Source organism: Morchella sextelata (assembly GCF_020137385.1).
Source record: "Morchella sextelata strain SCLS chromosome Unknown scls_9, whole genome shotgun sequence".
NCBI classification, from domain to species: domain Eukaryota; kingdom Fungi; phylum Ascomycota; class Pezizomycetes; order Pezizales; family Morchellaceae; genus Morchella; species Morchella sextelata.
In genome coordinates, this window is record NW_025408624.1 from 1,639,482 (window position 1) to 1,663,778 (window position 24,297).

The 24,297-nt window shown below is 52.5% G+C and overlaps 7 protein-coding genes across 7 annotated transcripts; 4 read left to right on the forward strand and 3 right to left on the reverse strand.

The window, feature by feature from the left end:
* Positions 1–81: 81 nt before the first annotated feature.
* On the reverse strand, positions 82–2,532 carry H6S33_013113 (uncharacterized protein; the record flags this gene model as incomplete). Its single annotated transcript, XM_044844487.1, has 2 exons — positions 82–2,236; positions 2,363–2,532. The coding sequence occupies 2 exons, from the start codon at positions 2,530–2,532 to the stop codon at positions 82–84; spliced, it is 2,325 nt and encodes a 774-aa protein (XP_044694822.1).
* A 1,234-nt stretch (positions 2,533–3,766) lies between these two features.
* H6S33_013114 (uncharacterized protein) lies at positions 3,767–6,729 on the forward strand (the record flags this gene model as incomplete). The annotated part of the gene is made up of 2 exons (XM_044844488.1): positions 3,767–5,918; positions 5,969–6,729. 2 exons carry the CDS (start codon positions 3,767–3,769, stop codon positions 6,727–6,729), a joined length of 2,913 nt encoding a protein of 970 aa, XP_044694823.1.
* A 1,106-nt stretch (positions 6,730–7,835) lies between these two features.
* On the forward strand, positions 7,836–8,345 carry H6S33_013115 (uncharacterized protein; the record flags this gene model as incomplete). The annotated part of the gene is made up of 2 exons (XM_044844489.1): positions 7,836–8,054; positions 8,136–8,345. 2 exons carry the CDS (start codon positions 7,836–7,838, stop codon positions 8,343–8,345), a joined length of 429 nt encoding a protein of 142 aa, XP_044694824.1.
* Positions 8,346–9,746: 1,401 nt separating this feature from the next.
* Positions 9,747–11,789, reverse strand: H6S33_013116 (uncharacterized protein; the record flags this gene model as incomplete). The annotated part of the gene is made up of 1 exon (XM_044844490.1): positions 9,747–11,789. The coding sequence occupies one exon, from the start codon at positions 11,787–11,789 to the stop codon at positions 9,747–9,749; it is 2,043 nt and encodes a 680-aa protein (XP_044694825.1).
* Positions 11,790–12,814: 1,025 nt separating this feature from the next.
* H6S33_013117 (uncharacterized protein) lies at positions 12,815–18,941 on the forward strand (the record flags this gene model as incomplete). The annotated part of the gene is made up of 4 exons (XM_044844491.1): positions 12,815–15,734; positions 15,787–16,325; positions 16,391–17,864; positions 17,923–18,941. The coding sequence occupies 4 exons, from the start codon at positions 12,815–12,817 to the stop codon at positions 18,939–18,941; spliced, it is 5,952 nt and encodes a 1,983-aa protein (XP_044694826.1).
* A 396-nt stretch (positions 18,942–19,337) lies between these two features.
* On the reverse strand, positions 19,338–20,541 carry H6S33_013118 (uncharacterized protein; the record flags this gene model as incomplete). Its single annotated transcript, XM_044844492.1, has 3 exons — positions 19,338–19,530; positions 19,590–20,018; positions 20,099–20,541. 3 exons carry the CDS (start codon positions 20,539–20,541, stop codon positions 19,338–19,340), a joined length of 1,065 nt encoding a protein of 354 aa, XP_044694827.1.
* Positions 20,542–23,162: 2,621 nt separating this feature from the next.
* On the forward strand, positions 23,163–24,124 carry H6S33_013119 (uncharacterized protein; the record flags this gene model as incomplete). The annotated part of the gene is made up of 4 exons (XM_044844494.1): positions 23,163–23,165; positions 23,219–23,244; positions 23,294–24,037; positions 24,094–24,124. The coding sequence occupies 4 exons, from the start codon at positions 23,163–23,165 to the stop codon at positions 24,122–24,124; spliced, it is 804 nt and encodes a 267-aa protein (XP_044694828.1).
* Positions 24,125–24,297: the final 173 nt, after the last annotated feature.

A 24,297-nucleotide genomic window follows, 5' to 3' on the forward strand; every position in this document is an offset into this window, starting at 1 on the left:
CGAAACCTCCAAAGCCCACGCACACACACACACACACGTCCACTTTTATTCCCCTCTCTCTCACACAAAAAAGCACACCAACTACCTCCTACTCCTACCCGCATACCTCCCCCCCGGCACCGTCCCATTCTCCATACTCGCCTGCGTATGCTGCACGCCCATCCTCAACCCATCCACGCCCCTCTGCCCCTGCCCTCCTCCTCCCACCACCACTCCTCCCTGCACCGGACTCCCCCCATACGCCCCCCCATACCCCGCGCCAATCGCCGCCAGCCCCATCGGCGGCGGCACATTGACCCTCCTCGTCGGCGTCGCCGCCGGCATACTATGCGCATGGAACATCGGCTGTCCCACCCGACTCACGCCCGGACTCACCACTCTCGGCGGCGGCGGCGCATACGGGCTCGGGTAGTGGTGGGGCAGCGTGGCGGCGGGCATCTGGTGGCCATGGTACTGCTGCGGCGTGTAGTATGTCTGGACGTTTGGTGCGCCCTGGAGGCGCGGCGGCGGCACGTTGGTGCGCGCCATCATGGCGATGGGCGCGGGGGAGGACGAGGACGGGGACATGCCGACTGCGGCGTTGAGGGCTGCCAGTGCGGCCGCGGGGGGCGCGGGGGGGGGGGTTGAGGGGAGGGTGCCGGTGTAGACTGGGGTTCCGGAGGAGAGGGGGTGCAGCGGGGAGATGGTGAGCGGGGCGGTGGGGGTGCCGTCGGCGGTTGCGGTTGCGTGCGGGGGGAGGGTGGATATGAGGTGCGTGAGGCGCGTGTGGATGTCGTTGTAGAGCGTGAGTTCCTCGGCGGTGGGCGTGGCGGGCGTGTCGGGTGTTGTTGGTGCTGGGGGCGCAGGGGCAGCGGACGGGGTGCCGGTGGTTGTGATGCGCGGGGCGGGTAGGGTCGGTGCGGTGGAGAGGCGGATGTATTGGTGGCTCTGCAGCCGCTTCAGCAGGTTCGAGATCTCCTTGAGCGTCTCGTCGGCATTGACGCCCGCGACCTCCACGGCCTCGTCCTCCTCCTTCTTCTCCGCCGCGCCCTCCGCGCCCTCCAGCAGCCGGAAATCAGCCGGGACGTCCTCATCAGGCTCAAAGCTCTCCACAGCCTTCCTGAACTGCTCCTCCTCGTCGTCCACCGCCGCCTCCGCCATCTCGACATCCCCATCCGGCCTCTTCGCCTCCTCCCCCTCCTCCTCCTCCTCCTCCTCCTCCCTAAACATATGGCCCACGCCCGGATGGCCCTCAAACACCTCTCTAAACACCTCCCTCCCCACCCTCTCCCACCACACCCTTCCCCTGACCCCCGCCGGCACCTTCGCCCCCGCATCATCCCTCGCCGGCGCAAAGCTCGAGTACGCCGCCACCACCTCCGCCGGCAGCCCCATCCCCTGCCGCACCGGCTCCCCGCGCGCCAGCGCCCGCCACTTCGCCGTCCGCGGCGGATGGTTCCGATACAGCAGCCACTCGCCGGCCGGCTCCGCGCGCGCACTCGCGCCATTCACGACCGCAACCCCGCCAGGCCCCATCACACCCCCCCACTTGAGCCCCACGACGCCCACCGCACCGGCCTTCGGCGGCGCCAGCGAGCTGATCCTGACCGGCGGAAACGCCTCGCCCAGCGTCGGCACCTTCTCGGCCTCGGGCGCCTCGCGCTTCAGCGGGTTCGAGGCCGCCTTGACGGTGCTGATGAGCGGCGGCAGCGCGGCCTCGTTCAGCGGCGCCACCACGCGCACGACCTTTGTTGGCCCGTTCTTTGGCGACGCGCAGGTCGACGTGGGCGCCGTCGAGGCCGCGGGCGACTCGGAGGCCGACGAGGAGCGTGAGAGGCGCTCTGCGGCGAGGACGGGAACCTCAGTTGCGTTCTGCAGCGACGAGAACAAGGGCCCGTGGTGGGCCATGACCATCAACGCGAGTTTCTCGCGGTCGGCGGCCGCGGTGGCGGCCGGCGGGAGGTGCGCGCCAGTGAAGATGTCGGGGCGCCGGGCACACTCGCGCGTGACGAGCGTCTGCGCGAGGTCCTGGAAGGGGCGCGTGGGCGCGTCGAGGGCGCGGCAGACGGCGGCGATGTCGGTGAGGAGCGCGGCGGGCGTGGTGTAGGTTCCTGCTGCGAGGCGCTCGGCGATGGTGGGCGGGTGGGAGGAGAGCTTGGCGCGTTTGATGGGTGGGGTGCCGTCGGAGGAGGGGGGGGCGGCGGTGGTGTCGGCGGGGGGGATCGTGGTTGTGAGTACGGAGGGGTGGGTGTCGTGTCTGTCGGGGTTTCGTTTCGAGATCAGATCCCAATCCAATTCAATCCAATCCAATCCACGCGTATAGCACGCAAAAGGGAAAAAAAAAGGAAAAGAAAGAAAAAAGAAAAAAAGAAAAAAAACTCACTCCTTAAGCACCACCGCAAGGTCCTTCGTGATCTGGTCCCAGACCATTTTCCGCTTCTCGCCCGCAGCGTCTGCGGCAGCGTCTTCGGTGCCCTTCATTGCTGCGCTGCTGCTGCTGCTGCGCTTCCGTTTCTGCGATGTTGTAGGTTCTGCGGTAGGGGCGTTGACCATGGGGGGGTTGTGAACCGTAGTATTAGCAGTGGCCGTGGTGGTCGTGGGAGTTGCAGTGGTAGTAGTGGTAGTAGCAGTGGTGGCTGTCAAGTCTGGATGGAAGGGCACGGATTAGATTGCTTGCTTGCTTGCTTGCTTGATTGCTTGATTGCTTGAACAGGGCAGGGGGTGTCTGTCTGTCTGTCCCTGTGTAGAGAGAATGGATGGATGTGGATGGGGGTTCAAGAATTGGCCAAGCCAGGATTTGATTGATTGCTTGCTTGCTTGCTTGATTGATTGATTGAATGCACGAATGCAGCCAGACAGGGTACGGAGCAGCGGTAGTAGCAGAGAAAGCAGCAAGCAGAGATTCAACGTGTGTGGGGGGGGGCTTCAACACAAAAGAGGCTGGGCAGGAAAACATAAAAAAAGGTGGTTGGCCTCTCCTCTCCTCAAGCCAAACCAGCCAACAGCCAGACCAGCCAAACAGCCACAGCCAGACAGACCAGCCAGACAGACCAGACAGCCAAAAATAAAAAAAATAAGACAAAGACTCGAGAAAAAAAAAAACATCCTCATACCTGCCGCCATCACAATCTCTTTCTCTCTGATCTGTGGCGATTCAACACTACTCGGGGTTGCAGTTCCAGTTGTGGTTGCCACGCTCGGCGTGTTTGGGGGAGGGGGGGGGCCGGGGTTGTTTTTGCAAGAAAGTGCACACGCAGGGTACAGCTGTTTGGCTGGGTCGGGAAGGGGAAACACGGAGAGGGACGTTTCACGGTGGGTGGGTGGGTGGGTGGGTGAGGTGGAGACGCGCCGTGGCTGGCTTTCTTTCTGCGGGGGGTTCACTTGGCGATTGATTAGATGAGATGAGATTGGATGAGATTGGATGAGATTAGATTACATTGGAGTGATGGGTGCTGGATCTGAGATCTGCGATCTGGGGGCTTTATCAGATTGCACCCGACAGCCGAGTGATGCTCCCTGAAGCACACAAGCGACAGGCACCAAGACCGTGATACTCCGCCCCATTGCAGACTCTCCACTAGAACTGCTCTGTGAATACCCCCTCAAACCCCCCTCAATTCCCTCCCCCCAATCCCCCCTCAATTCCCTCCCCCCAATCCCCCCCCCCAAAAGCCGTGAATCGACATCCAAACCCTTCAATCGCTGACTAATCCCACCAAAACATCCCTGCCCCACCCACCCACCATTTTTCACCCCCCAATCCCCGCAACCCCCCGCCATTCAATGAATGTCACACTCCATCTTCAGCTCCGCACTGGGCCGAGCAATCCACCGCCGGCCCCCCAGCGCCCCGCTCCTGCTGCGCCTCAATTCCACCCTCCTCCTCCTCCACCACCGCCACCACCACGGCCCACGCCCGCGGCAATCTAGCCCTGCTGCACCCAACACTGCTGCTACGACCACCCCGATAGACACCACAACCACCACTCCCACCACCGCCACTCCTACATCTACAACCACAACGAACTACACCACAACCAGCGCCACAGACCCCCCATGGCCCCCGCGGCAGCGAAACCCTCCCGAGCACGCCGACGCCTGCCACCGCCGCCCCAAGACGCTCCTCGCACTACTGCACCTCCTCGACCGCGCCCACGACGTGCCGTCGCGGCCCAGCTCGGTCAAAGCGGACCTAACCTTCCACGACGCGCTCGCGCGGGGCGCTCGGCGGCGCACGCAGCCGCAGCAGACGACGGACTGGCGGCTGCGCAAAGGCCCAATCTGGTCGCGCGGCTGGCTGGGCAGCGTGTCGTTGAAGAGCATCACGTACGAGTACATGTACCACTTCCTGCTGCAGGGGCGGGACCTGGGGGACGTGGAGGCCGTGGAGAGGGTGTTTGGCGGGCGGGTGGTGGGCTATCTGCGGGAGCGCGGGTATGCGGTTGAGCATGTGGTGGTGTGGGCGTGGATCTTGATGGCGAGGGATGAGCGCCAGGCCGCGTTGCGGATCGATGTGTGGGCGAGACTGGGCGGCGCCGTGGGTGCAGAGGGCGGGGGGGAGGGCTTGAGGGACGCGATCAAGGAGATCATTGACTGCGACTCCTTCAACCCCCTGGACGCGGGTGGTGGTGGCCCGCCCCCGCAGGCACAAACACAGGCTATCACTCGGCCGTACCGCATCCCGCCCTTCATCCTCCTGCACAACCTGCGCCGCCCCCACACCCGCATCAGCGCCCCGACCCTGCGCCAGCTCCTCCCGCACGTGCAGCAAGCGCTCCTCTCGCCGCGCTCCGGCGACACCAAGACGCCCCTCCTCCTGCTGATCCGGCTCCTCCGCCACGCGCGCAGCTCGTGGCCGCCCGCAATCCCGCACGTCGCAGACCTCATGACGCAGCTGCACCCCGCCTCCCCGCGGCCCCCACGGCCCTCCGCCCGCCTCACCGCCACCTACAACCGCCTCCTCGCGCTGCTCTCCCTGCCGCCCAGCGACCGCCCCTTCCAGTGCATGCCGCTCCTGCAGCACTCGCAGTTCACGCTCCTCCGCAAGATGGCCACGCTCGACATCCCCATCACGCGCGAGGGCTACCGCGCCCTCATCGCCGTGCAGCTGGCCCACCCAAAGACGCCCGCCGAGGCGCAGCACGTCAACTCGCTGTCGACCAACTGGCCCCCCTGGCCCGTCCCCAAAGACGGCCACCGCCACTCGCCCGGCCACGCCTCGTCCGCGCCGCACCTCTCCCGCGCCGCGCAGGTGCTGCAGCAGATGGCCGCCGCGGGCTACCACAACCTCGGCTGGGAGAAGGAGGCGGCGGTGCTCGCGGGCACCGACACAGACTCGTCGCCCACGATCCAGACACGCACGTTCCACCACGCGGGCCGCGCCGGCACGCGCAAGGACCCGCTGAACATCTGGGCCGTGCGCATCCGCGCGACCCGCACGCTCGACGAGGCCTGGTGCGTGTTCCTCGAGTGCATGGCCGCCGTGGCCGTCCCGCCGCCGCCGGCCTGGGAGGAGCTGTTCTACAAGGTGTGTTCGGCGCGCAGGGTGGGGCGCCTGCTGGAGGGCCACCAGCGAAGGCTGCAGGCGATCAAGGCGGCGCATGACGCTGCGGGCCCGCCGACGAGGGAGACGCTGCAGGCGGTGGAGCAGTGGGGTGTGGTGGATGCGGACATGGCGGAGCGGGCAAAGAGGGTGCTGCCGGGGGATGCGAGGGAGGTGGCGGGGGTAGGCGCGGCGTCGCCGAGTGAGAGGGTGTATGTGCCCGTCAAGGCGCCGACGGTGGAGGAGCTGTTCGATATGATGAGGAGAGTGTGTGGGAAGAGGGCGAGGGTGTCGGTGAGGCTGCTGGCGTACCTGGTGAGGGAGGCGGAGACGCTGGAGCAGGGCGAGCGGCTGCTCACTACGTGGAGCGCTGAGCGGTTCCGGCGGTTGCTGAAAAGTATGCCCTCCCCCCCAGCCTCTTTTTTCCGAGTTGTTAACACCATCTAGCCTCCCCCCCCACCGGCACCCGCAGCGACGACTGGCCCATCCTCACCTCCTACCTCACGCTGCTCCTGCGCGCCCCCACCCCCCCGCGCCTCTCCCTCTCGCTGCGCCTCCTGCAGTCCCACACCCCCCGGCACCCCCCCGCATGGAACGCCGTCCTCGCCGCGCTCAGCACCACGCCCACCGCCCCGCTCGCCGCCAGCAGCATCGCCGCCGCGCGCCTGGCGCTCGTGTGGCGCCTGCACACGACCATGGCGGCGCACCGCATCCAGGCCGACAGCAACACGCTGCGGCTGCTGTGCGTGGCGGCGGCGCGGTGTCCGGCGGGACTGGCGTGGGGCGGGCAGGACCCGGTTGATGCTGCGGCGGGCGTTGTGGAGCGCGCGTTTGGGATTGGCGGGGGGGGAGGGGAGGGGGTGCCGTTGCTGGCGGCGGAGGCGGCGGCGCTGCATGCGTATGTGCGCATGCTGGGGTTTGCGGGGAGGAGGGAGAGGTTGGAGGTGTTGGTGGGGTGGGTGAGGGGGAGGGTGGATGTGGGGTCTGTTGCGGGGAGGAGGGTGGTTGTTGCTTGTGCTGTTTTTGGGGTTGAGGGTGGGGGGGAGGGGGGGGAGTGGCCGGGTGGGTGGCCGGGGGAGGAGGAGGTGGAGAGGTATGTTGTTAGAGGGTGGAGGGGGGTTGTGGAGAGGGGTGAGAGCGAGGTGGAGGAGGTGGAGGGGGCGAAGGAGGTGAAGGATGAAGAGGGGGTGGAGGGGGTGGAGGTGTAGTCTAGGTAGCTGTATAGTAGATAGAAATTAGATTTATAGATGTATATAGTAAGTCCTCTTAGAGGATAACTCGCGGTCATTGGATGTATTTTTTCTTTTTTTTCGTATTGGATAGAGATAGCTAGTCGCTGACCGCTGACATCCCGACCAACCTCACAGTTCTGCGCAATTTCAAGTCGATATCTGCCCCTCTAGCTCTTACGGGTCACTTGGATTCTGACACGACGAGCTTCTCCCTCTATTCTCAGTCGGTAATTCCATAATTGAAGCTGAGCTACTACGCATAACCTCTCGTCGCATGCTGTTTCAGGATAGTCGATGTGGAATGGACCGAGTGATAGTTTATGATCTTTGTACTTTGTAGTTTTTTTTTTTTTTTTTAATTCATTCATTGCATTTACACTTTGTAGAGCGACTGACGGACACGAGCAAAATCGTTAAAAGGCACGTACGCGGACTTATAATAAGCTTCCTGGATCACCGCTTTCAGACAGCTGTCGATAAGAGGCATTCTGGTATATGATTTTGTTTTCTTCGTTGTTGGATTAATTAATCCAAGTATTTGATAGATTCGTAAACTATGGGCCATAGTATAGGCTGTAAGGTTTATACTTAAAAACTACATGTATTTGATCCCCACATTATGCATGCGCATGTGTTGGAATCTCTTTGGAGCTCCCAGGCATACTATGTTGTAGGCATTCCTGTTTCATCCATGTTGTTGTGAGTATGCGAGGTGAAGCCTAAGCTAAAGCAAAAGCACCGTTAGATACATGTATGCAATAGCGATTCTATGCCCTGTCGGTCAGGCATCCATATCCGGGGGCAGACAAGAAGAATCTGAACATAAGATACGCAAAAAAAAAAAAAAAAAACCAGGGATTAAATTCAAATTAGGAACTCTTACCACCAAAAAAAAAAAAAAACTGATGTTCAATTCCTTCCATATTTACCCGAGTATAAAGCCCAAAACCGTGGTCGCCGTACCAACAACCAGCCAGGTCGGCCCATAGAATCATCATGAGGCCATAGATACCAGCCTTTATAAGCCGAGAAGCCCTCTATATCCACAACATAACTGTTCCCCCCCACAGCCTTAAAACAAAATGCTAAACTCACACTCCCATAATATGGGCATCACACCCACCACACCCCTTCTAAGCCCTTACTCAAAGGGCCATGCCAGCGTCCCATTCCTATCTCGCCGCGATGACGGCTTCCTACTCAGCTATGTCCCGGGCGGCAACGCAATGCATCTCTTCCTCCAAATGCTGCGGCGCTACTGCTATAACCTCGACCACTACATGGCGCGGTGGTTCAGGCTGGTAAACACAAGCCCCTTTCCGTTTGACCACACCCGGTACATGCAGCAGATTCTGCTGCCGAGGCTGAGGGTGCTGGTGAAGACATTTGAAGTGGCGACAGTCGACTTCAACACGCGCGAGGTGGTGCAGACGAGGGATATGGAGAGGTGGTTCAAGATGGTGAGGACTGATGTGGAGTGGTTTAGGAAGGAGGGATTGGTGAAGGATAAGGGAGAGAGGAGTGATATGATACAGCTGGGGATATGCATGGAATGTGGGATGCATTGGGAGGGTATGGCCATGGGTAGGTGATGTATTTTGGAGGTGTTCTTGTTTTATGTCTTTTTGTAACCAGATAAAAGAAAATAGGATGGAATAACTTTCACTCGTGCCTTTGTATATCCCCCATTACCACCACACGTATAAGCTACAGTGTTTCTTTCTCGACCGATGATATTCATACATGTAGCTATCGCCATGACGTTTGGACACTCTGGCCAGAGAATATACTACATGCCCATTAACAATTGAAGTTGGCAGTAATTAAAGCTTTCCCAGATGTGATTGTTCTTACTAGATGACTAGGTGCTCAACGAAGAGTATAAAAAGGTGTCTGCAGTTCCACTCTCCGGCTCCGCCACGCATACCCTAGCTACATAAGTCGAGTCCATTTTCAATTCCGAGGGGTTCCCCACCAGTAGCGTATGTTTTTTCTTTCTTTTCTGCATATTATAGAACCACATGTAATGAGTCAAATATCGAGTGTGTGTAGGAGGTGTTTCGACGGAAGTATCATTGATGATGATCGATCAGAGTGAATTTCCTTCAATACTTTACGAGCCCCCCCCTTGGCGTCATACTAATACCACATCTTCGCCCACGACATGCTTAACCTCTATTGTACGCGTAACTGTAACCATACAACAGCTCCCTCCAGTGCATAGTTGAAGCGAGTGATATTCTGTGTTTGTGAATCGTAGCATAGGTACGTGTAGTGAATCATAATTACGTGCCAGCTCTCGTTTCTGAAACATGTACATAGCTCGTTTAACAATTAATACACAGGTACCAGATTATATTTTGGTCTTGTGGCAGGAACGATGATGCATGACACCGTATTAATAGTACACGGTGCCATCTTCCACCAAAACCTATCTAGATAACTGTCTCGCATATTTGAATATATTTCACACATCACAAGGGTTGAGCTCCTAAAATCCACTCACGACATCGCGAGGCGCTACTGTGCAATCTGGGTCTGAAAGTACTGTGAGATGCAGAACCTACTACTACAAGAATCATTTCCAGTCTGACATATACGCGTTTCGTGCAGATGCCATACCGGGGATGTTATGACCTCCAAAAGTTACATATCCCGCGCGCGCGAAACCATCAATAATATTACCGCTCCCAATCCAGAGTAATACAGACGTACAAGTGTACAAACGTACAAGCCGAAATAAAAAAAAAGGAAAAGAAAAAAAAAATAGAAACTCCAAGACAAGGTTTTTATCTGATACCAAAACAAAAAAAAAAGGTAGAAAATAAAAAAAAAGATGGAGCAGAAAAGAAGTTATAACCCACAACAAGACAACCTATTTACTTTTTCACGCCTGAACTCTTTAAAACTGACAATCTGGGGGTGCATAGAAAGAAAAAAAGAAGAGCGTAACAAGATTAATAGAAGATGGAAGATAGAAATACACAATGAATCTATGAGTCTTGCAAGAATCCCACCTTTCTTTTCCCCTTTGAGCTGCTCCCTGGTACCGGATTTGCCTTTGGCAAAATAGCACGCCTGTTCGACGCTGCGCCTGTCGCAGTAGCTACTGCTGCCGCCAGTGTCTTTGAATCTTTGATCGCGGCCGCCGCACTCGACTCCTTAACATCCATGATGACAATTCTACAGCTTGTACCCAGCAATATCCGCGCAACGTTCCCCTCGGGTGTGCTCACACTATCGCCATCCCACTCACCGTCCTTTGTACGGCCAGGTGGAATGACGTCGACACCGGTGACGGTAGCACCGCCGCAGTTCCACCCCTCTAGCACAATGAACTCCTTCTCCGCTTTACCGTCCTCCCCATTCCAGAGCCCCATCCCGAGTGTGCCGGACTTGTGGGAGCGCTTCTGCATTTTGGCCTCTTCGACTTTCCAGAATTTCTTCAAAGACGGGATCACCATGACTACGCTGCCAAACACGAATGTGACCGTCTCATCGTTGATTTGAAGACCGCCCATCGCTGTTGTCTTCCCCTTGTCCAACACGGCAGTGCTGGAAAAGAAGCTACTTCCTGGAATCGCAGTGACAGAGAGGAACCCTATACCCCCAGTCATATCTCTTGCACTGCTCCCACGGCGCCTACGAGTCGTAGTACCGGTTCCGCCAGATATAACGCTCATCGCACGGTTGGATGGGCTTCGGCCGCTAATTTCGCTGACGGGCTCGTCGTAATGGTTGGAGGAATGAGATTTACGGTTGTTGTACCAGGTTTCGCCGACAACACCCCCAATGAAGAAGCCGGTCACGGATGCTTCGTCGAGCTTTGAGAGAACGCCTTCAAGGTCCCAAACACCCCATTCTCCATCTTCGCAGAGAACGATGATGCCGCGACCTCCGGTAAGCCATTCGGCGCCAAGGACCTTTTTTCGGCGGTCCGAGGTGCGTGAGAAGGAAGTATAGAAGCTGCTGAGCCAGGATTTCGTGCGTGTGTCGAGAATTCTTACCGCACCTTTACGATCGGCGACCAGGAGGTGTTGACGGCGTGACTTTGACGTAGGAGAGGTGTTAAACGAGAGAGAGGTCGCCGGGGCGTGGAGGAATACAGTGATGGGCCTGGAGGGCGTTTTGAAAGTCACTGGGAGCGAGGATTTGCGTGGCGGGGGATGAAGTGATATGCGCCAAAGTAGGATCAGGCCGTTTGTATCTGCAGAAGACGAGGCAATCAAGATATCCCAGGCATCGGAGTTACCGAACCGGGGTGGACTATAAGAACCAGGGGATCCGCTAGGGGTTCGTCTTTCTGAATTCTCGTGCGAGAAGGAGCTGTTGGCAGACGGAACAATAGTGACAGATACTGCACTTGGTACTTCTTTGTGGCCATAGATTCCGGTTCCAAGGACAATGACATGCTCTCGCTTTTTCGTAGACTGGCTTGATGATGGGGCTGCTCGTGGGAGAGTTATCAGCCGGATAGACCGGTCAGCGCATGTAGCCACTATCAAGAAATTCTTCTGGAGGAGATCATTCGGGAGTCTGCTCATCGAGTCTTCTTCATCATCATCACCCACACCCCGCGAGGCCTCCAAATCTGAAGGTAGGATAGAAGCCGGCGGAAATGAGATATGGTGAACTGGTGTCCCAAGATGAACTGTGTATGAACATGCAAACTGTTCCTCATCCGCCGACTCCGGCTGTTCTTCTGTCTCGGCGCCGTTGATCGCGTTCTTCTTTGACGACGGACCGTCAAGAATCATCATGTCATCACCATCATCGTCACGCGCAATAGCCTTCTGTTTCCCTGAAGACGCGTCCTTCGATGGCTTCTTCGAGACCCCCTTAGCGCGCCACAAAACAGTGAGCCCGGACTCATGGGCGCATATCAGGACCTCAGAGACTGTTGTTGGGCGGGATTGTAGAGAGCGAGGGTAAAACTGTGAAGTGTAGATGTGAGAATGTGGGAGATCGTAGGTGAGCTGCGAGAAAGCTGAGAATGAAGTATCTTTTGATGAGAGGCGAGCTGTTTTCGGGGCCATGATGATGATGGCTGATGCGATAGTGTCTGATGTCTACGGGGGGGGGCTCGTCAAAAGGAATGATGAAGTTATTCGAGGTTTACGCGATGGATAACAGAAGCAATGATCATCCACCCGGCTTGGCGCGTTTGGTCGGTTTGGCGATGAGGATGCAACGTTACCTCATAGGTGACCCCAGGCCCCAGCTAACCAACGCCTACCTTGAGAAACAAACTAAACAAAACAAACTCTACGCAGATATATATAGACCTTGAGCTCACAAACATCAATTAGTCAATTGCAACGGATTGTATGAGTATACATGTATTCTCTCTGGTTCTACACGATCTACCAAAAAATCCTACATAAGTTTGTTCCGGCTTGTACGTGTATGATATATACGAGGCTTAACTAAGTACCACAAGCTGGCAAATTAAAGTATCTTCCTTCACGATCTAGATATCAATAGGTTTTTGTTGTATATGTATAATGTAGCTTTTTAAGTTTATGTAAACTGCATGTATCCTTCCGAAAATGCTCTTGATGTTACACGGCCACCGAGTGGCGGAGCACCTGGAAAAGCTTATGTCGTGTTCCTTGTTTAGCTTCCTGAGCGTGTGGGTACAAGTGCCTCATGTACCGATCTCACAAGACGCAAGGACCGTACTCACGTACCTATGGGCTTAGATCCGAGTGATGCCTTGTGATTCATTATGATAAATGTCTTGTGTCATAGATCCAAGATTTTTAGTGTATGATAAACGTGTCTACTCGATCGAGAGTTGAGAAATACCCAAGGTCTACAGGTTGGTACTCTAGCTAGTACCGATCGCTGCTAGATCTAATATACAGTTCTACCTACCCTTCCCAGAATTAATACGGCCAGGGTTGCTCTGCCAAGGCCTGCAGAGCCGCAGTTTCACACAGACATGGACCTACGAATGTTTCAGCATCACGCGTCTCCCCACCAGGAGTCCAGAACATCCCCCGCCTGATGTTCCAAAACCCCAAACAGATATCACGATTCCCAAAAAGCGTTCAATCCGATGTCCCGGATATCGTCCCTTGGTCTGCACACTCCTGCAGCTCTCCCGTACTGTATAACCGAGTCATTATTACCTGATCCCCCACCTCCAAACTCCTACAGATTCACCACAGGTTTACCACACGAAGAGCTCCTAGTCACTGGATCTGCTGTAATATGGTCCCAAGGCGGCGTGATTCGTCGTGTGTTTCGCTATGACGTTGAAAAGGAGCCAGTACAGCAAGCCGTGCTCACTTGGTTCTCCTCCGATGACCCCCAGGATGCAATTCACCATGCACATGGTAGCTCATCTCCAGATGAGGATGGCGAGGGAAAATATATCAACGGCCCCGAGGGAAACAAGAGGAAAAATCAGGACATGCCGGGTGGAGGTAGCTCGAAGAAAAGGGTCAGCACCTGGAATTCAAAGAGCAGGACGTATGCTGCACAATTGGGAAGCTTCCCTAAAGCTCATGGTACCGTCGGAGGGGGCGGGGGAATGGTTTCTACAACAGGCGATATCGATGACGAAGACTTTATACCAGGGAAGGTCAGGGCATTGGTCGTGTTTCTAAAGAGTCAGGCATTTGTCTACTTTCTGTCAGGAATAAGTCATGTTATCCACTTGCCGTTCGAAGTCGAGCGTGCAATGCCAGCTCCTCATGGGTTGATCTTACAACGAAAATCACAGATTCTTTCAGTAGCTTCCCCAGGTCCATTTTCTCCTGGAAATAGCTTCAATTCTCGCCCAACCGTTAATACAGTCAAAGACTCCCCTACCCTCTTCTCTCTAACAGATCCTCTTTTGGAGGTCGGTTTGATTGTAACATCCTCCAATACACCTTCAACCGAAGATCTGATATTTATATCACCAACATCTGAGCTTGACGCTTCTGCCACCGAGGACACCGGTTCTAGACTTAATAACTCGGTTAACCCAGAAGTAATCTTTGCCGTTACTCGAAATTGGGAAAGGACACATATCACTGTTTGGAATGTTCGTTACATTCCCCAAGAGCCACCAACAAACGCACAGCGCCGTACACCAAGCGCCTCTGGTACAGCATCCCGAAGGCGTTCCTCTTTTGGGCCCGGGACAGGTGGCACAACTCCTGTTTCTGGTGGCGGTCCTGGCTCCATTGCATCTACATCGACAATTGTTGGTAATCGGGAGTCTCTTGGGCCATCAGACCTGGCCTCTCTTCCCGACCTCAATGATGATTTTGACTCGGGCGGAAGAAGAGGCAGTCGGCGTGTATCTTCTCTTGTCGCAAGAGCAGACTTATCTGGAAATCATGATAGACCCAGTCGATTCTCTGATGTTTCGGGGTCCATTAACGCTTCTTTCGGTTCGCAAATTCCCACGGCGCCATATAATTCGATGAATCTTGATAGTGAACAGCCAGTCGATGAACTTTTGAATGAACTTAATATGGGCGCTCTAGGTATCGGAATGGGGGGTCTTGGAATATACGATGGCGAAGGGTTACGGAACGAAGTGCTTATGAGTAAAATTGAGAGCTACCCGTTTAAATCATCTCTCGGTGAAGTAAGTGGCAAAGCTGGTCAATTACCAAAAGTATTTACACTACACGCACCAAGCTCTTCAACTGCTGCAGCAGCAGTAGGGAAGGAGAGTGGTGGGAAGAAAGTTGTATTGTGCGTTATGAATGTTGAGGAAAACGAGCTGCTTTTGGTCACTTTCTTATTGCAGATTCACCCTTCAATCCCTCGAGGCTACAGCCGTAGGTCTAGCACTAGATACGGATCTGTGACCATGGGATATACCCCTGTATTTGCAAATATGGAGAGGAAGAAGGGAGTTCTTGATGCAATCAAGATGGAAGACCACGGCGCCTCTCGAATCCTTATACTCACTGATGATGGGGAGTTGCAATTATTTTCTCCCTGGGGCCCTAGTATTCGGGTCGCCCTGCCACCGACTTTATCAAGATGGAACACGAATGTTGTGGGCGAGGATGGAAGCAGAAGAGGCAGTCGGAAAAAGGGTTTTGCAAGAAACCTGTCGACTAGCCCAGATAAATATGAAGAACTGCGTCACTCTGAGATAGGTGGTAGGGTTACAGTCGTAGATGGGGATGGTGTAGGACATCGAATTAGCATCACGATGGCGCCCAGAGAGACCGCAATAAAAACGTGCTTGGAGACGTCCAGGGTAATCCTTGGGGCTTCAGCAGGTTCACCTGTGGGGGAGGGGATGTGGGCTTCATGGATTGAAGTTGGAAAGTGGCTTGGTATTAACACTGGCCCCGAACCTGTTGTATCTTCTCGTGGCCAGTCCAGTCAACAAAAAGTTCCTGAAGTGGATGAATGGAAAGCCTTTGTAACCACCCTCTTTTTACTTGCAATACCTTCACTGCCAGAACCCAAACCGGCCGGAAGAAGAAAAAGTGCTGGGTTCGTGAGAAGTGCAAGTCTCGTAGCTTCAAAGGAATGGGAAGATCTGGTGGCGAGTGAAGGAGAATGGGGGAGTGGTCCGGAGTATTTGAAATCACCAGCTTGGTCATGGATGGTCGAGGAAGAGGACAATCGCATTCTTGCGCAGATGGAGAGTACTTCTCACACTACACCAAAATCCAGATCACATTCTACGCCTGAGATGAAGAAAATGAATGCTTTTATCACCGAGTGTATCTCCCTAGCTAGAGATTTCACAAAGACTCCCATGGGTCAAGCAGTGAAAGACGAATATTACGGTGGAGATGGAGGTTTGGAGCCCCTCAGAAAAACTGGGTTAGCAATGTTACTGGTGGCCTTACACCTGGTGAGGGAGGAATGGAAACTGGACGTAACTATGGAAGGTGCAGGGCGCAGGCTATGCCCTGTTTTAAGACAACTTGCAACCTGGCTGGGTTGGTCGGAGTGGATCGAAGAGTATATGCTTGAGGACGTGGAAATGTCATCATGGAAGTTTGATGAGAGTACGTTGAAAGACCCTCCGTTTTCTATATACCTTTTGCTGACGTTACCCAGCGAAAATATCGAGCATTGAGGTTCCTCCACAGCCGTTCAAGGCGCCTTCGATATACGACTGGCTCATAGGATGCCTAGAAGGTACAAACAATGGGCCGTTTATGATGCTGCAGGACATTGTTACAATTCCTGTATCCTCGCCGACAGGAAGTCATTATTCTACCGCCTCCCAATCTCGGGCAAGAAATCCGTTCTCTCCTCCTCCAATGCCACCGCCACTGCCAACACAAAAACGTGTATTTGCTAGACTTACACCTAGGACAAGGATCATCACCGAACTTTACACCACCTTGACAACTCCTGGCTCTACCGATGTAGATGTAGTTGCTAGAATGGTGGAGCTGAAGATGAATACTACAAGCCTAGAAAGGTTACCGGAAGGAATTGCAGTCCCGCTCCGGGAAGCAGTTGCCCGATGCCAAGAAGAACCTCCGACTACTTGGGGCGCACAGGCATTAGACCTTGTAGGAAGAAAAGACTTGAAAATGCTAATCGACCCTGGGAAGGGAAGAAAAGAGGGCGGTGCCAAGTGGCAGAGTGTAAGGACCCTTCTTGGAAGAAACATATCGAGCCTTTGGTTAACGGCATGTTTTGGTGTTAATAGGCTCCAACACATGAGGCTACAAGGGATGTCCATGCAATTTGCAACTCAACCTTTGAGATTGAAGCGATTGGGTCATATGACCATCTTGCCGAACATGATAGACAGGCGGTATCGCGCTTAATATTTAAAGAGGACCGGCGTACTGCCGAAGCGGCGAAATTGCTTTCCTCAGTCAAGCCCGCAGTTGCTAAATGTATTCCCGAGCAACATTGGACTGAACAGGACACATTAAATGCCCAAAAAGAAATAGCTCAAAATGTCGCGGTGAGAACTTTGTCGGTATCACCCGGGAGGGGATTGTTTAATTTCTCCTCCAGGATCCCTTTGTTGACAGAAAAGTTTCCTATCTCTGCCTTCAATCTTTCCACGGTCATGAAACCAAGTAATACAACTGTCTCAGCAGATAAGGTCACTTATAGCGAGGAAAAGGTTTGCTGGGCCTTCTTCCACGCCGGCGTCTCCGCAGGAGTGAGCATCTCAAGAGAAGCGAAAGAGATTGATACCAGCTGGATTGTGTTTAATAAGCCTGCGGAATTAACGAATCGCCACGCAGGGTTCTTGTTAGGCCTGGGAATGAACGGACATCTAAAGAGCATTGCTAAATGGCATGCTTTCAATTACCTTACCCCTAAACATACAATGGTATCTATTGGACTATTGTTGGGTTTGAGCGCCAGTTATTTGGGAACCATGGATACAACAATCACGAAACTGCTCTCTGTACATGTCACTAGGCTTCTACCGCCTGGCAGTGCAGAATTGAATCTGAGTCCCCTTACACAAACTGCTGGAATTATGGGTATCGGATTATTGTACGCAAATACACAACACAGAAGAATGAGTGAGGTCATGCTCAGCGAGATCGAGTATGTCGAAATAGTGGATAGCTGTGTTCCTAGTGATACGTTACGTGATGAAGGATATAGACTTGCGGCCGGGTTTGCGCTCGGGTTCATCAATTTGGGCTCTGGGAAAGATCTTCGCGGTCTACATGATATGCACCTTGTTGAGCGACTGCTTTCATTAGCTGTCGGGAGCAAGAAAGTCACAGCCGTTCATATACTCGACAAGGCGACTGCAGGAGCTACTATCGCCCTGGCACTTATTTATATGAAAACTAACGATGAAGGACTGGCTAGGAAGGTAGATGTACCGGATACTATTCATTTATTCGATTACGTTCGTCCGGATATATTCTTACTTAGGACTATCGCGAGGAATCTCATCATGTGGGACAACATACAAGGAAGCTTTTCATGGATCAGAAGGAGTCTAGTTCCATTCTTGAGGGGGAGATATAAGTTGAACATGACAGATGTTTTCGAATTGGACAGTGAGGATTTACCATTCTTCAATATCATAGCGGGCCTGTGCTTTTGTATTGGATTGAAGTTTGCAGGGAGTGGAGATGAAGAAGTCAGAGATGTTTTGGTACACTACTTGGATCAATTCATCAGGCTTTGCAATATGCCTGGTAAGCTCATCGATATCTTTGCTATCTTTTAACCGACGAATATTAACCTATTAAATAGCACGCAACCACGATCAAAAACTCACAAGGGCGACGTCGAGAAATTGCCAAGACCTTATAGCGCTAGCTGCATCAACTGTAATGGCCGGGACAGGAGATGTGGCGGTGTTTAGACGGTTGAGGAAACTCCACGGAAGAATCGAGCCAGATGTCACTTATGGAAGCCATCTTGCCGCACATCTGGCAATTGGAGTTCTTTTCATGGGAAATGGCAGCTTCACCTTTGGAACCGGAAACTTGGCAGTTGCGTCTTTACTGTGCGCATTCTATCCACTATTTCCAAACACTGTAATGGACAACAAGTCGCATCTTCAGGCATTCCGGCACATGTGGGTACTTGCTGCAGAAGCGAGATGCTTAGTTGCCAGAGATGTTGATACCCATCGGCCGTGTGCAATCCCTATTACCATCACACTAAGGAACGGAGAGGAGCTTCATAAGTCCGCTCCTTGCCTTCTGCCAGAGCTTGACCGCGTAGCTTCCGTTACCACTGCTTCTCCACACCATTGGACTGTTGTTCTAGATTTTGCAAACAACCCGCAACATTTAACGAGCTTCCAGAACGCCCAAACCATCTATGTGCATCGTCGTACCGCCCATGCATCTACATCGACGGTCTTCCAGGCGACATTACAAGCCTTAGATGAGACAGAGACCAACAACTCATCACTTGAATGGCTTCTTGGGCTTCGGGCCTTTAGCTCACTCGACAAGTCCGAAAGAGCTCTACTGTTACCACCTCCAATAGCATCAACCGAAGGCGCTGGCACAGCAGCCGCGGCAGGCGGGATCCAGATGGCGACTTTCGAAAGTAACATCGTTGACACGAAACTTGTGCTGGAAAACGACTCAGTCAGTGGCGTTAATAGAGATAGATTGAAGGGTGTGAGATTATTGTTTGCGTTTTGCGAGCGTATGGGCGAGGAACGTGGCTTGTGGTTGACGGCGGAAAGTGTAGACCGGCTGAGAGCAGGTGTCTGGACCGCATTTTCGGGAGGGGATGGTAGGGGCAAGACCTAATATTACGATGCATAATGAAATATGCTTTTATTGTTTAGGCGTTAGATTCAGATACGTTGGCGTTATAGGATAAACAGCGAAAGATATCATAGCATTAGCAAACTTGTATTTCAGTTTACTGTCGATAATTTAGGAGCAGAGGCCTAGATGCAATATACCCTTTGTTTTTAGACAGCCATTGATATCAGTAGCCCGACCTCTCAGAGTTCTAGATTTATAGGCAGGACAATTCACGAGTTATTCATCTCGAATTAGCTCCTACAATCGTGACCGAATGTATTTATGACCAAACGAGTGATATTCCATGACCAAATTGACCCTGAGTGTAAGCTACCACTTATTTTTAGACAGAATGATGTCCCTATGTAGATCAAGACCTTCAGATATATCCTTCCCTTACAACTCATCCTTCGGCGCATCCTTCGGCACATCCCTCGGTACATCTTCTACAAGAATCTCTGTGTTTGGTACAAGATCTCCGGTAGCAAATAAGTGGGTAATCGATTTCGCCATCCCAATAAATTTCAGTCTTGGCCCTTCCTCAAAGATCCTCTTCGGGATTTTGTACCCAAACTGTTCGAACAGAAGCCTTCATCGAAGCATACACGGTTAGAACTTGCACTCATCCTAAGAAATGGAAGGACTTACTCAAAGTCTTCGGTCTTGTAGAAAACCAAAGCACCATCGCCCATTCCCTCAATAACATGCACCATTCCCAAAATCTCGGCCATTTCTTCTCGGAATTTGTCCTCAAACTTGTAGTCTTTGGAGAAGTGCCAGTTGTAATTGCCTCTCGCCTTCTTTCGTAAGAATTCTTGGCGTTGAATGGCGTTGAGGGGGCCGGATGAGGGGTGGTTCCTGTCGGTTAGTGCGATGGGTTGACCTTGCTTTATGATCCATTTAATGAGTTGCTCGGTTGTGAGGTAGGGGAATATATCTGTTGGGTCTTTGAACGCGAGAGGTAGGATCGGGAGATGTCGGTTTTCATAGGCGAGGGAGACGAGGTCGTCGGCTGGAGGGAGTGGGTAATCGAGACGGTATGTTCGCAGGAACGAGCGGAGTTCTTCGGTAGTCCAACTGTTAAATGAAAATTGGTTGTTAGTTTTAGGCATACGCTACGCTGTGGGGGGGGGGGGGGGGGAGGTCTTATTACTTACTCTTTGAGGGGTTTGATATCCCCGACTATCTGAACCTTCCCTACTCGCTCATTGATAGCCTTTACAGCCATATCTGCAAGCGCTTTCTTGCTCTTTGAAGTGGTTTCCTGTTCTGCCTCTTCTGATGCGCACTCAGGAAGCTCTTCGCCGTCCTTGCGCTCAAGAGTACCCATATACTCGTACAGCCGCTGGCAGCTCCATGAATTCAGCTCCTCGGGATCAAAACCTGTAACCTCTGGGGCTAGATGAGCATGTGTTTTCACTGTGTCGAGGAGGGCGCTGCGGTCGAATGGAATAGCAATCCCACGGATATCGAGGAAAAGAAGAAGCCTCTCAGCGGACCAGCCGGAGAGGGCCCGCTTCTCAGGAATAAGTGGCTCGTTCGCCGTGCAGAACGGCGCAACTGAGAGGAGGAGAACTGCGGCTAGGGATGTCAATCGCATGTTGGAATGTTTGTGTGAAATTGAATAGAGATCTCAACTGGGTTTTTGACAAGTATATAAATGCCATGTAGATTTCGTAAATACCACGTATATCTTTAGGGTTCGGTGGTGAGGATAGGCTCATTGACGCGGAGGTCGGGCCGGGTTAATATAATCTGTCCCTGAACCCCGGATATATACCCCAGTTATCCTGACCCTGCAGAATATTAGGCAGGATCAAGTAGTGCGCTGCGGAAGATGCTCATCGTCTATATATGATACTACTACGATTATTGTTATTATAATTCATTTGCATATGATATAGCAATATTATACGCAGTCGAAAGTAGTATCTACCGCATTTCCTACTATTTTATCATTGGCCTCCACTATGCTGCTACATATAGAAAGGTAGAACCTACGGTATGTAATTCTGCGACAGTGGGGAAACCTAAAACTTCAGACGAATACCTACTATCTCTATGCGGGTTTAAGTTAAATGCCGCTGCTAATTGTTGGCTGGTTTCGCCAGTTAACACTAGTGCGTATGTCGTCTGCCATAAACGATTTCAACTTCCAGAGCTAGCTCTTAAACCTGGTCAAGCGAATAAAGGCTTGGCACTAGGGTTAGGGGTGAGTTTGGCTCCTAACAACAACGTTCTAATGGTAGGGTCTAGTTTTCATCCTTTGTATTTTCTCATACCAAGATGTCCCTATATTGCTTGGCCGGTTTCAAAAGTTCTGGAAGTACATACCCGCTAAAAAAAAACTGCAATTATAAATTTGAGCGTGACTGTCATTGTTCGCATTATTGGCCATGGTGAAATTACATGCAGTCTATCTTTTTCTACTATGTACTAGAATAATGATTTTCCGAGGTTCTTGCAGTCTGATTGGTCGATAGCGAGAACCCCTAGCCCTGACTGACTCCTGCATGGCAACCGGTCCACCCCACCATCTTCTACTATGTACTAACTAGAATAATGTTGTCCGAGGTCACTGCATGGCAACCGGTCCACCCCACCAAAACCTATTACATTGCTGAGCAACGGAAGCTCTACGGTTCACGCCCTAATATTCATTTAAAAAGGGGTCTGTATAATTATAATACGATCAATTTAATAATATGTATAATATGACTGGGAGTAGTGGGAGGACGAGATAGACGAGGTGGACGATGTGGATGAGGTGACGAAGTGGAGGAGGTGGAAGGCGGTGGAGGTGGAAGGGTTGGAGGAGGTGGAAGAGTTGGAAGAGGTGGAAGAGTTGGAAGAGGTGGAGTGGAGGGTGTAAGGCGGAGGGGGACTCAGAAGGCGGAGAGGGTGGTGGAGGCGGGTGGAGGAAGGTGAGGGGAGGGGGAGGTGGAGGAAGCTGGATTGGGGGGGGACTGAGGGCAGCGGGAAGGCGGTGGAGATGGTGGAAGTTGGAGGGGCGGGAATTGGGGGGGGGGGGAAGGTACACTGGAAAGGGGGGGGGGGGTGCACTGGATCCATGGAAGGAGTCCCCTCAATCAATATCAATATTTAATACCCATTAATACTCATAATCCAACAACTCGCGGTCGCGAGGTGGCACACCCCTAGTCTAATATGTACTGTCTTTCGTTTTCTGAACTCTTGAGACTGTGATTGGTTGAAAGTGACAGGGGTTGTTTAGTAAGCACGACACATCAAAGTGCTGAGCGTTGAGAGGAGGACGGGGCCGAAGGCCCCTCATGATTGTAGAGGGAGAATTAAATTTTATTTGATACCCATAATCCAAAGTACAACTCGCAGTCGCGAGTTGGCACACACCTAGTGCATGTGTACTGAATTTAGCTGGCCGCTCGTTTATTGCATTGTGATTATTTGGCCTCATAAGACGTTAGGGACTCAGTGTTTAAAAGATGATGCTCTTTTCTAGAGCGCATGCAGGTACATCTCATGGCTGGCTAGTCTCGTTTCAAGTCCCATTTTTATTTTTTTTAATTTTACTTTTTATTTTTTAATGGTAATCATGGTGGTTGGTAATTTTTATACTGGTACACACCTGAGTCCAGCTGCAGCTGCAGGTCCTTTTGTAGTCTGGTTGCTATGCCAAAACCCCCAACTGCTACAGCTTCGGAATAAACCCAAACCGTGAAAGTATAAATTGCCCACAACCAGAAAACACCGTAGGGTCTGGTATCGACGTCGGAACTAATGGCTAGACATATAACAAGTACTTTATGTACTAGCAGCACTCCAAGCACAACTAGCTCTCTTGGAGAATATAATCTGCTGCCATATATATCGGTACATATATATACTGTACAACTGTGGATATTATATTATTAGCCGGCCGTACGTACTAGTAGTTGTTGGTAACTGAGGGGAGAAAAGGAGGGGTATGTCTTTTGGAAAGGTATATGTAGTTATAGTACCAGACTAAGTAGTTGTTTCACAGGTCTTTAATTTCAATGCCAACAGGTATGCAGATTCGTCATTAAATCTCTGAGAAACGGTAGGCACCCCCAACCACCATGCGGCTTAAAAGCTTAATCCCTCCTTCTACTTCAATCCCTGTCACGTTACCCGGACGTCACGTCTCACGCGGGAATAATACTAGAAACTTGTACCAATATATGCAATATCAATCTCGATTTCCACGAATAAAACATAAAAATGGCACGCACACGCTCCCGCTCACCGCCCCTTCACGAAATTGACAGACCCCGCAGAAACCGTTCAACTTCACCTCGAGACAGTGATCGGGATCGAAGACACAGGTCGAGACGACACGACGACGAAGACAGACGGAGGCCACGAGAGGACCGAGATCGGAGAGATAGGGGCGGAGATAGGGGCGAGAGAGAAAGACACAGAGACAGAGACAGAGATAGGGGTGGACGGGAAGAAAGGGGTAGTAGAGATAAGGATAGGGGTGCGAGAGAAGACCGTGGATCTGCTAGAAACTCACGCGAGAAGAGCTACAACGGCGACAAAGACAGACCCAAGGAAGACCCCCGAGCAGCTCTGGCCCGCCGAGCCGCAGGATCAAGCGCCCCCGGCCCCGGTACGGGCGCAAACGCAGACGCTACCGAAGGTGAACCCGTCGAGAAGGAGGTAGCCAACTTCGGAAACACGGGGCTCCTTGCCGCGGCGACAAATACTGTTAACGGTGTGGTCTTGAAGTACAGCGAGCCAGCCGAAGCTCGAAAACCCCCGGGCTCGCAGAAATGGAGGTTATTCGTGTTCAAGGACAAGGATATTGTTGACAACATCGACCTTAACGTGAATAGCTGCTGGCTCGTGGGGAGGGATAGGGCGGTGGCAGATCTGCCGGTGGATCACCCGAGTTGCAGTAAGCAGCATGCGGTGATACAGTTTAGGTTTGTGACAAAAGTAGGGGAGTTTGGGGATAAGGAGAGTTCGGTGAAGCCGTATCTATTAGACCTGGACAGTGCAAATGGCACATTTGTCGGCAAGGATAGGATTCCTGAGAGGAGATATGTCGAACTGAAGGAGGGCGATTTGGTAAAGTTCGGGTTGAGTACGAGGTTTGTGATTCTATCCTTAGCATTATTTAGGTAGATATTGACCGTGATTGCTGCAGGGAATATGTTTTCATGCTCGAAAAGGATTAGACATCTTCCAGCATGTGGACTTTGTATCGGGAATGAAGGCGTTGCGGCCTGAAAACACAACAAGTAATTTGTCTTGAAGCGATTAAGAACATCAAAAGGAATGATTAGAATGTATTATAAAGCCCATGCAGTCACAGCGTTTAGTGTATACATACATGTGAATGTGAAAAAAA